Source organism: Gossypium arboreum, chromosome 9 (genome assembly GCF_025698485.1).
Source record: "Gossypium arboreum isolate Shixiya-1 chromosome 9, ASM2569848v2, whole genome shotgun sequence".
In the NCBI taxonomy this organism is placed as follows: domain Eukaryota; kingdom Viridiplantae; phylum Streptophyta; class Magnoliopsida; order Malvales; family Malvaceae; genus Gossypium; species Gossypium arboreum.
The window spans coordinates 75,849,524-75,861,372 of NC_069078.1; the positions used below are offsets into that span (position 1 = coordinate 75,849,524).

The 11,849-nt window shown below is 31.7% G+C and overlaps 1 protein-coding gene and 1 long non-coding RNA gene across 2 annotated transcripts; one reads left to right on the plus strand and one right to left on the minus strand.

The window, feature by feature from the left end:
- The first annotated feature begins 5,411 nt into the window (after nucleotides 1-5,411).
- Nucleotides 5,412-6,180, plus strand: LOC108456388 (uncharacterized). The gene is made up of 2 exons (XR_001866901.2): nucleotides 5,412-5,545; nucleotides 5,876-6,180. It is a non-coding gene; the product is annotated as an uncharacterized LOC108456388 (long non-coding RNA).
- Nucleotides 6,181-6,532: 352 nt separating this feature from the next.
- On the minus strand, nucleotides 6,533-11,849 carry LOC108457025 (uncharacterized). The gene is made up of 3 exons (XM_017755824.2): nucleotides 11,388-11,849; nucleotides 10,631-11,294; nucleotides 6,533-7,792 (listed from the first exon to the last, which is right to left on the minus strand). Exons 1-3 carry the CDS (start codon nucleotides 11,720-11,722, stop codon nucleotides 6,734-6,736), a joined length of 2,058 nt encoding a protein of 685 aa, XP_017611313.1. The 5' UTR covers nucleotides 11,723-11,849; the 3' UTR covers nucleotides 6,533-6,733.

An 11,849-nucleotide genomic window follows, 5' to 3' on the forward strand; every position in this document is an offset into this window, starting at 1 on the left:
TGAAAATTTGAAAAAGGAATTTCGGTTTTAAAGAGAAAAGGAGTCGCCACCGATGTTTTTTCTAGGTATGATCGGATACCTAATAAATCATCTTTTTTAGAAAAGAAATTTATTCTTGAACAAAAATGAAGGCCGAATTTGGGTCTACGCGAAAATCCAGAGAAAAATAGGGTTCGTGAGTCGGTTACGCACGAGGAAGGTATTAGCACCCTCGCGAAGTCCAAAATTGGTATCTTATTAAACATGTGTTGTCTTAATTTTCTAAAATACGAGTTCAATTTAAATTTTAATAGTGATCCGATCGAAACACGAGAATTTTTAAAATTTCAATTTCTTTTGAGAAGGGCGTTCCGTTTTTAACACGAGCCGATGATATTCACCCAACATAGCGATGAAATCAACGACTTAATGTTAAATCGGCACGTTGCCTTATTTATTGAAGTTAATTAAAAAAAAAAGAGTAAAACATTATTATAATAAGAATTCGTAAATAATGATACAATTAATAAAAATATTAAAATCTAAGAATATTAAAATAACAATAACAATATTTACCATAAAAGAAAATAATAATAAAAATAATGTACTATTAATATAATAAGAAAAATAATGTATTTATGACAATAATAGAAAATAACAATATATACATAAATATATATATATATATATGTATGTGTATATATATGTTAATAATGATGAAAAGAAAATAATAATTATACTAATAATAGTGGTAATGGTAATTGTGACAGCCTTAATTTGGCCCTAGTCGGAAAGTGGTTTCGGGACCACAAAACCGAGTCATAAAAATAATTAACCGTTATAATCTATGCTTACTGTATGTGTACATACACGTGTGAAAGTTTCATGTTTTAATTTGGTCAATTGTATGTGAAATTATTAAATAGGACTTATGTGAGAAAATTCTGAAATGTGATAGGTTAATCTTAAGTGACCTATTAATGCATGTGACAAAGAGGATGGACTTGCATGTCAAATATTCATTTTATTTAGGTAGTGGCTGGCCAGATATGTTATATAGAATATATGTATTATTTAATTATAATGGCTTTATAATTTTAATTTAGTAATGAATTAATAAAAAGAAAATGGGTGATGAAAACAAAGCTTCACCTTTGTTCTTCTTGGCCGAAATGTAAGAGAGGAAAGGGGAGAAAACTTCATTCGGTTACCATAGGCTTAAATCAAGGTAAGAATTTTTATTAATTCTTAAAATTTTAGTTGTTTTTAAGTTAGTTATCAAGTTCTTATTTCAACCCATGTTAAAATTTTGAGTTTTGGGAGAATTTGAGCTTTCGGTCATGGTGGGAATAAAATAAAATGAGTATATGTGTTAATTACCTTGTATTTGAAGTTTTGAAGAATAGGTAGTGATTAATTAAAATGATGAATGTTAAATCTTTAAATTTAGTTGAATTTGAACATTTGGCATTACCTATGATATTAGATATGAGTGTATGAAAGGTTGATTTTGAGTAGTTAGGTGTGTTAAAAAAAAATAATTGATGATTTGGGTGGTATCTATGGTTGATTCAGTTATGGTCTTTGCATGAGTAAAATATACATATGGAAATGGTTGTATTTTTAGTTGATATTTGTGTTCAAAATGGTTCAATTTGTTTTAGCCACATGTGCATAAATTGTAATAATAGAATAGATAATATGTACTTGAGTATTCGGTTATGGTTTTAGGTTCGAGTTGACGGATATGTAAAAATTAGCTTTTGGTATGTATTGATTTAGTATAGGAGTTCGAAAATGGCTTAATTTTCATGTTTAAATTCGGTTATATCCGATCATGGTTGGATTTATTTTGATATGCATATTACAAGGTATTTATGATTTGTGTTTTAGTTGCATAACAATATTTGGTTAATAATATGAATGCAAAGAGTTGTGATTTAGTATATTGTAATAAATCTGAACGGGACAGCAGCTGTAAAGTGATTTTGGAAAATCACCATAAATTGTGAGAGTGGAGTTAGAAGATGAATAAACTATTTAATTAAAGCTTAATGAGTCTAGTTTCAAATGAAATCAACGAGAACATATTTTGACTTCTGTATAATTAGAAATTTGATTCGTAATAAAGGGTGGTCAGATTAGTCAAACAGTGAAACAGGGGGAAACTTTAAGAAAAATCTGATATTGATTGGCCAAACTAAAAATTCTGAAAATTTTATGGATAAAAGATATATGAGTCTATTTTCAGGAAATTTTACGGCAATTGATTTGGAGTTTTGTAGCTCAGTTATAAATAATTTGGTGACTGTTGCTCGGAAGACACTTATTGTGAATTTGTGATTATGTGGTAATCATTGATAAAAATTTGTTAATGAGTTACTTAATGTTTTCTTATAAACTTACTATGATCTATGTGTGTGAAAGTCGAATATATATATTATATTTATGAAGAAATGCTTGAATAGTCGAATAATGACTAGTTTAAAATTTTTGAATTTAAGCTCAAGAGCAAAGAAGGTCGAAGTTGGATAGGGGAAAAGAGAAAGTAATTGAGTAGCCTTTCCGCAACCGTTCAAGTATATCCGAGGTAAGTTTTGAATAGTCACATTTAGTACGTAATTGATAATGTCTTGATATGTGTATGATAAGCATCATCGCGATCTATTGATTCTATTTGAATATAGTTGAGTGGCAAATAATTTATGTTTAAGGCTTAAAGCCGAATAGACATTAGAAGTTAAGCTTGGAAAGTAAATGGACATATATTCTTATGTATGTTATTGAGCCAAAAGTTATATGAATGGTGCCCATGTTATGCTATTATTGAATGGAATAAATGAACTATGATTGTGAGATGTTATGTGAATTGAATTTTCTTGCGAATAAGTATGCATGACATTCGATGATGTATATCCGGACTTAGGGTCCGCAGCTATGTCTTGGAATTATATCCGGACTTAGGGTCCATGAGCTATGTGCTAGAATTATATCCGGACTTAAGGTCCGCGAGCTACGTCTTGGAAATATGTCCGGCTAAAGTCCCATGAGCTTCGAAATGGTATTATACGGGTTTAAATTCCCTTGAGCTTGTCTGGTAATTGGTTTCAAGTCCTAAGACCTAACGAGCTTAATGCCGATAAGTTAAGTAAGATTACGATATTGAATGTTCGCGATAAACCACCGTCGAGTAAGTACTATACATTTAAAATGTTCAGCACGTATTACTTACTCATCGGTGAATTGATTTCAAGTGAATCATTAGCATCAAAGAAGAATATATATATAAATATGATTGATGGTTATATTTGTGAATATGAGAATGATTTAATCGGTCATGGTATATTTGTATATGAATTATATGTTAAAATTTCTTTATGTGCTCATGTACATTCAGTCAATGATTTTTGTGAATTATTAGTACTAAAGAATGATACTTAAGTGTGAATGAATGTTTCGATTTTCGATAAGTCTTTAATTGTTTGTGATGCTTAAAACTTACTAAGCTTTGAAAGCTTACTCGTTCTTTATTTCTCTATTTTATAGATTGTTGATTTTGGCCACCGACTCGGGATCGTCGTGATTCATCACACTATCGATCTTTTGGTATAGTTATATTTTGGACTCGATATGGCATGTATAGGTTAGGTGATGATAACTATGTTTTGAAATTGTAAATATTTTGGCCATACGAAAATGGCGTATAACTTAAATATCAGTATGTATTTTAGCTCGATCTCTGTTTATGTTTATTGACACTGTGAATGAGATAATTAAATGTTTAGTTCGGTAATACCTCTTAGCCTTAATCCGGCGTTCGGATTTAGGTTAGGTGTTATTCTGAATGATCAAGTAGTAATGAAATAAGTATAAGTATGTACAAAAATAAAAATAATATAATATAAAGTGGAAGAAAAAAATAATGATAATAATATATTAATAAAAGAAAATATATATATATATATATATACATACATATACCAAAAATATATTCATAATAATAGTATTGAGTATTAAAAGTATATATATAATATAGACAAAAATATATGCATAATATAGTATTGAAAGTATTTACATGGGATAATATAAAAAAATGAATAATGTGATATTAAAATATATACATAATATATACATATTAGAAATAATAATAATAATGTTACAAAATAATTATTAATAATATTACATAAATATATACATATATATATTAAAGATATATACATATATAATAAAACATATTCTAATAATAATAATAATATTGAAATACAAAAGCAAATATAATATAATAAAAATATTAAAATAAAGTAATTAAAATAATACTATATATAAATATATATACATATACATATATAATAAAAATATCCACTAATATATAATAATAATAAAACATAACAGTAACAATAATGATAATAGTAATAGTAATAATATCAACAAATAGATATGTAAAGAATGTAAAAACAAAATGTAAGCAATTTAATTCTAAATGTGTATAAAAATAAAGAAGTGATAACAACTAGATAAATAGATAAATATGTAATAATAATAATAATAATTACAATAGTGAAACATGCGAATGACAGAATGAATAAAATACAAATTTAAAATACAAAATAAACATATAAAGAAAGAAATAAATGAATGGATGTACGAATAAACAAATAAAATAAAACATAACAATCTATAAAGGTTGAAATTAAATGAATAAAGGGTTAAATCGAAATTTGAAATGAAATTTAGAGCCTAGATTATAATAAAAATAACAAATAAGGACCGAATCGAAATTAAATGAGGTTAAAGGGGATAAATCGTGAAAAATAAAAAAAAGGGCTAACATTGAACGCGCAAACAAAGTGGAAGGACCAAAGGGAAAATATCTCTGCCTTTCAAAACGTTGCACCTCATGTAGGATTAAAATGGAATAAAAATGAAATCATCGAGCCAAATTAAAAATAAAGAAAAGTGAATTGTGGAGTAATTAAAAGGCGGAAGGACCAAATGGGAAAATAGGCCCTTTAAACGAAAACACACGGATCCAAGGCCTGGGGCGAGTCGAAATTAAATGAGGTTAAAGGGGATAAATCGTGAAAAATAAAAAAAAAGGGCTAACATTGAACGCGCAAACAAAGTGGAAGGACCAAAGGGAAAATATCTCTGCCTTTCAAAACGTTGCACCTCATGCAGGATTAAAATGGAATAAAAATGAAATCATCGAGCCAAATTAAAAATAAAGAAAAGTGAATTGTGGAGTAATTAAAAGGCAGAAGGACCAAATGGGAAAATAGGCCCTTTAAACGAAAACACACGGATCCAAGGCCTGGGGCGAGTCGAATTCGGGTCAGCGAAGGCAAAACGACGTCGTTTTAAGGCTTATGAGCTTAGGCCAAAACGACGCCGTTTTGATCCCTTATAAAAATTAAAATTTTTACAAAAAACCTTCATTCTTTCATTTCACTTAAAAAAAAAACTAAAGCCTCTAAAAAATTTTCTCTCAACCAACCTCTGCAGGAGGAATTCCGGCGCCGTCCGTCACCGTTGGCCACCGTGCACGGTGGCCGGATATCCAAAAACGGTAATTTTCTTCCCTTTTTCTTATATATTATTGATATACATATATATAAGACAGTTTTTTCTAAGAAAATATATAAAAAAATAGGTATATGTATATAATTTCGAATAAGAAATATAAGGAAAGAAATGAAAAAAGGTGATAATCTTCAATAGTTGAATCAATCTCCTCTGTTCTTTATTATTTCAAAAAACTGCCCTTTTTTTTTTGTATATGTTTGAATCTTTTTGTATTTTTATTCAGTAAAAAATCTCAATACAAGTGATTTTGTGGCTTTTTATAGCCATTTTTGCAACTTGTTTTTTTTTTATTTTTCTATCACTTCTGTTGCAGGTGGATGAGGTCAACGGTGGCAGAGTTGATGGAGGCAGGTGGAGGGACGGTATGGTGGCCGGCAGAGGCTAGGGCGGCTAACCTAGGGTTTTTTAGTTTTCTCTCCTTTTTTTTAATTGTTGTGGGCTAAAGTTAAGTGTTTGTTTGGCCCATGTAATTGGGTTAGGATAGGTTGGGTTTTTATTTTGTTGGGTAAGTTTAGTCTGGGCCAAAATTGGGCCTCAACAAATATGTTTAGAAATTATTAATATCACAACTGTATTATTATTTCTTTTTATGGGATTGTATTTTGGTTATATAGATAATATGTGCCGATTTTATTAAATTAACCAAACAAGCCATTTTTTTTCAAAATTAAAAAAAATAGAGTGATTTTAAAGAGCATGAAAACGCATTCAACTAGACAAGTTTTCCACACAGTCAATAAAAAAACTTGTTCAACTAAGTAAGCTTTTTATTGACATGTCAAAGAAAGCACGCCCAACTGGACGTGTTTTCTTTGAAAGTTTCAAAAAACACTTTTAGCTAGATATGCTTTCCCTAACATACCAATTAAAAGCTCGTTCAAATGGAGACGTTTTCACACACTCTCTCTAAAAAGAACCTATTTTCCTAAATTTCCCTAAATCTCGAAAAAGAAACAACCTATTTAACCAATTAAAAAAAATTGACAATAGCTTCGTATTTTGTATTCTTTTCTATGTCGTGGTTTTGCATAACTTTTTCTATAATCAGATGACATTCTCCACCCTGCCGCAAAACATATATAAATTCATTGAACAAAATATAATTTAACTGCCTATGATGCTGAAAAAAAATCTTACAACAATACTAAAAATGGAGTACTGAAACTGTCCTTCATTTTCTTGAACGCTTCTTTGCCTGTCCACCACCTGAATGGTTCTCAACAGCTTCCCTTCCCCGCTTACCAGGAGGAGCTGATTGGGTGGCAGGCACTCTTTTAGGCGGTCTTCCTGTACTCCTCTTTGCCGGACTCGTTCTTTTTCCGCCAGAACGTGTCCGTGGAGTCGGAGTTCGATCCTTCTGTTGATCACCTTTGCTGCTAGTGCTGTTTTTCTTATGCTCACCTGCATCTCCTCCTCCTTTTCCCTTATCAGAACTAATCACACCCTTCAGTGTCTCTGTCAATGGCTCATTACCGGATAAAGAGCTCCTCATTCTATTCAAGAAATTCGCTGCACTTGGTTTCTTTGAACTCGCAGTTTTGCTGTTGTTCTTCTCCTTCTCACCACCCTTGGATTCCAAGTTATCATTTGAGGATCCACCTTTGCTTGAAATGGCAGCATTGGCATTGGTACCTGAATTCTTGTTTGTGTTTGTGTTACTCCGAGCCTTTGCATTTTTGCTTGCTTTTCTTGAACCCGAGGCCGGACTTTCTCTTGTTCTCTTCTTTGCTACAGGACTTTCCTCAGTGGATTTATCATGCTGCTTCCAACCTAGAGCTGGTTTCTCATTCATCAATGAAGCTAGCAGCTGCCTTTTTTTCTCTTGCCCTGAAGATGATGTTGACGATTTGGCAGCAATCGAGCTGCGTTTGCGACAAGCAATCAATGGGACTGATAGTTTAGGTTTCATTGACAAGGAGAGTGACAGTTGAGGTTCTGGTTTCAAAGGCATCTGGGATTCAGGCACTCTACTTGGTGACTGTTCTTTGGGCAATACGCTTGAATTGCGAAACTGGGCACCGATCTCCTTTGAGACAAGTTGTCGAAACTCAATAGCTGCAGCGTATTCTGAGGATTCCTTGCCAAAGAAAATGATGGCATTGGTTAAAAGCAACAGCAAGTCTCTAAAGAACTTGCTTTTACATCCTGAATACCAGCCTTCTTCAACCCTCATGCCAATAGTCTCTAAGTCAAGATGTTGCCGGATCAAGTTCGAGTAATCCGGTGTTTTCTGCAATATTGAAATTTAATCATAAATCACCATCTTAGCACCTAATTGTGTTCTTCAGTTGCCTAGCATTAAAATTAATTTTATATAAATTGCGACTAACGGGAGCACATAGGCTAAAGACAGCAGTTTAATTCCACAGCACACACAAGCTTTTGTTTTTATTTGAAGACCATTACGAGTAACAACTAAAGATTTTGGTTCATGCAACTACTTCGTAAAAAAGGACATGCTTCAAACATCCAACAAGTACCGGATTTACAAAAAGAAAATTTCTTATTTCTAATTGCCACCTAAAAATCAAAACCAAAACCAAAACAAAAGACATATATCTAACTCGTACCTTTCCCCAATCAACTAAATAAAAACTAAACCTAAGTGGTAGACACATGCTTTTGTTTCTTTAGACATAAAACATGCAAGTGTTCACGTGGGGTCGACACAAATAAGGTTCCAGGCTCCTTAAGTGTATTTAAAATGAAAAGATGGGAGAAGATGGGAGAATGGAAACTACAGCTTGCAAAAGACTGAAAATAAAATTAATTATTACTCACAACAGATCACTGATCAAACATACATAGGTTGAAGTAGGGCAAAGTCAGAAATTTTTTCTAAGAGAATCGGAATAAAGTTTAATATTTTTATGAGTTAAAATATAATTTCACTATTTTATTAGCTTATATCTTTATATTTATAATTTTTCAAGAACTAAATCAAAATTTTATTTTTTGGAGGGTTAAAAGTGCAAATTTACTATATACAGACTTATAATTTTATAAATTTAAAATAATCAGAAGCGCAATCTCCGAGCCGCCCCCGAGCTGGAGACTGGAGGAAAAAAGAAGAAAGGCTTTCCAAGTTTCTTACTGGGATAAGATAAGCTAACCACCATATTTTTTTAGAACAATTTACGTGCCCAATGGATTTTTTGTGCCTTCACACAACTCATTACACCTAAAAAAAATAATGCCAGGTTCACAGCAAGAGAATGGACCAACTAACAACTCTTCATCGCGTTACCAAATGGACACTCAGTTCACTGCTTTCCTTCCTCCTAACTCTAAATAATGCCAACATTAATATATATATAAGCTTATAAATATGGCCTCTAAAGTTAAGAATTCTTGGTTCTTTCTACGAAATTGACAACGTAACTTTATGTGACAATTAACAATAATAAAATTTATATAATGAGATTTAACAAGGTTCAATAATATTAATCACAACACCACCGATGTCCGGGCCAACCTTCAACATTCTTATTTATTGAGAAATATGCAAGGATGGAACCAGCCAATGACGCCTAGATCATAAATATAATATATACTGGAGGTTTTTTTTTTTACCAAATTTAATAAAACAGACATCTTTCTACACTATAGTAAAAAATATTAATATTAAAAATAAACCACAATTCTCCATTTTTTAAATAAAGAAATGGATATTCTTTTAGATTAAAAAGTAGTTTAAAATAAATAAATAAATAAATAAATTGTATTTAAATTAAAAATACAACTTAATTTTTTTATAATTTTTATTAATTTTCCAACACATTTGACTAGTGACACATGACTAAAAAGAACAAAAATCTTTTCCAGACAAAAAAAAACCCTAATTCTCGGTAATTATAAAAAACCCTAATCCTACGCATGGGCCCAAACCAACATCTCTGCAGCACATGATATTATTCACACGAGAAAGACAAAGAATGAAAGGGATTTTTACGTCAATTCAAACCAGTAAAAAACTAGTACCACCCTGTTAATCTACGCTTGCATGCATCTATAACCTTCTTTTAAGAAAAAAAAGAAAAAGAAAAAGAAATCCTCATTACAGGTAGCTCTAACCTAAACACACGAAAAAAATTCAATTATTCCCCCACATGATCAATAGGTTAAATTCTAAGTTCAAAATTTAAATTTAAATTTTGTTTTTAAGAATTTGGTTGCTATATTTTTCATATTTCAAAATTACAAACAAGTAAGTAGCTAGTGCTGCCGGCAAGGCCGACCCTTAAAATAAAATATTTTTTTTAGGTCTTTTAAAATTTTAAAATTTTAATTAGTAAAAATAAAGTTAAATTTTAGTCTCCCTAACATGATAAAAATTTAATTTAATTTTTAAAATTATAAATATATAAACTATTAAAAGGATAAAATTTAATTTTTATTATGTAAAATTACAATTTAATTTCAGCCTACTAATTACAATGTTATTTATTTTTAGTTATATTACTATAACGCAAATATTTTTTATTTCTAAATGTTAGAACAATAAATTTAACAATTATACCTGACTTTTAAATTTTTAAAATAGAGATTAAATTTTTATAAATAAAAATCTAGTGACTAAATTCATATTTGTGAAGAGTATAAGAAGTTATGGTATATTTTAACCTAATTAATATTAAACTAAGCCACATCTTATGTAAAAAAGTTATATAAAAACAAATGAAGTTTTTATTAAAATGGTTGCCTTATAGAGGTTCTATATAAAATTATAAAAGATAAAAATTCCCATAATAATATATTATTTTTAATTAAAAGATTGTATAATATTTTTCAATTAAATTGATATCCAGCTATTTCAAATTAATAAAAAATAAATCCCAAAATCAGATCAGCTATGATCCATATATCTTCAATCACCAAACCTAACTCTGCCGACACGTCATCGCCTGATTGGACCAACAATATTTATAGATGATGCTCTATATCTAACCCGCGTAGAACCAATCAAAATCTTCTTTTTATTTTTTTTCCTCATTAGAAATAGTAATTAAAATAATTTTTTTAAAATTAAACTGATATTTTTAAAAAAATATAGAATATTTTGTTTTACCTGGCTTTCGAGTCGGCGCTCGAAAAGGGAGCCGAGCTTATGAGACTGGAAGATCTCAAGGAACTCAACCAACGGCTGAGATTCAACGGACACCTTCTTGATGGAGGGAGATTGGTCCAATTCCCCATTATCCGGTTCGCCCGGTTCAGCATTTTTCTTTTCCTTCCCGGACAAGCTAGCCGAGCTCTGTACATCGCTGCTCTCTCTATTAGGTTCTTCTCCCTTAGACTCGGCCACTGACTCCGGTGAATCACCGGTTTCTCTCGGGTCAACTCGCTTGGAGTTTTCAGCTGATCCCTTCGCCACACTATCACAGCTCCCGTTGCACGAAGCTTCTCCCTCAGGCTTCACGCTCTGCACCTCTTTCCCCGTTTCACCTCCATCCGGTTCGACAGGTTCCAGTTCATCTTTCGCCTCGTCAGGTCCGGTTCCCGGATCTTCCTCCTTCGGATCTGTAGAGTTCGACTCGTTTACCGAACGGTTCTCCCGCTCGGACTCTTCCCTGCTATTAACGGGCCGTCGGGTAATATTCTCCGTTTCGTTTTCTTCCTTTTTTTCACTTCCCTTTTCTCGCTCCAGATCCGATTTTTCAGTTTCCTTTCCGTTCTCTGTCAAGCTCTGTTCTCTCTCTTCTTTTAATTTCTGCACCTTCAATTGTAAGGACCTGTAAAATAACCGAGCAAAAATACCGATTTTTGGCCCCGAAATGATAAATAATTTAATATTTTTATAAAATATTGATTTAGTAATAATTTACACGATGGAGAGATCATATTGTTGGACTTCGCGGCGTAGTTCAGCGACGCGGAGTTTTCGGAGCTCATCAAGCCAAGGAACGGCGCTGGTGGAGATGTTATTAGTAGTTTCATCATCGTCACCGTTTTCAGCGAAACGGCGTTTAAGGTCTTGAAACTTCTGTTGACAAGAGAGAGGAGTAAAGAAGAGGTGTTGGAAAGTAGAAGTACGTTTCTGTAGTTCCATAGCAACGGAGTCCCAACTGTTGCTACCGTGACGATGAACGGCACAGGCAAGTAAAAGCTCCTCCCAGGTACCCCATGTTTGTTTCTCGGGAAAGTTGTGGGGTTTAGCCATGAAAAAAAAAAAAAAAGGAAAGAAGAGAAGGAAATAATATTAATAGTATCGCCTATCGGTCAGGGTCACGGTTTAATAATAATAGTCTCTTTTTGCGAATAAATAAGTATTATTTTTCAAATACGGG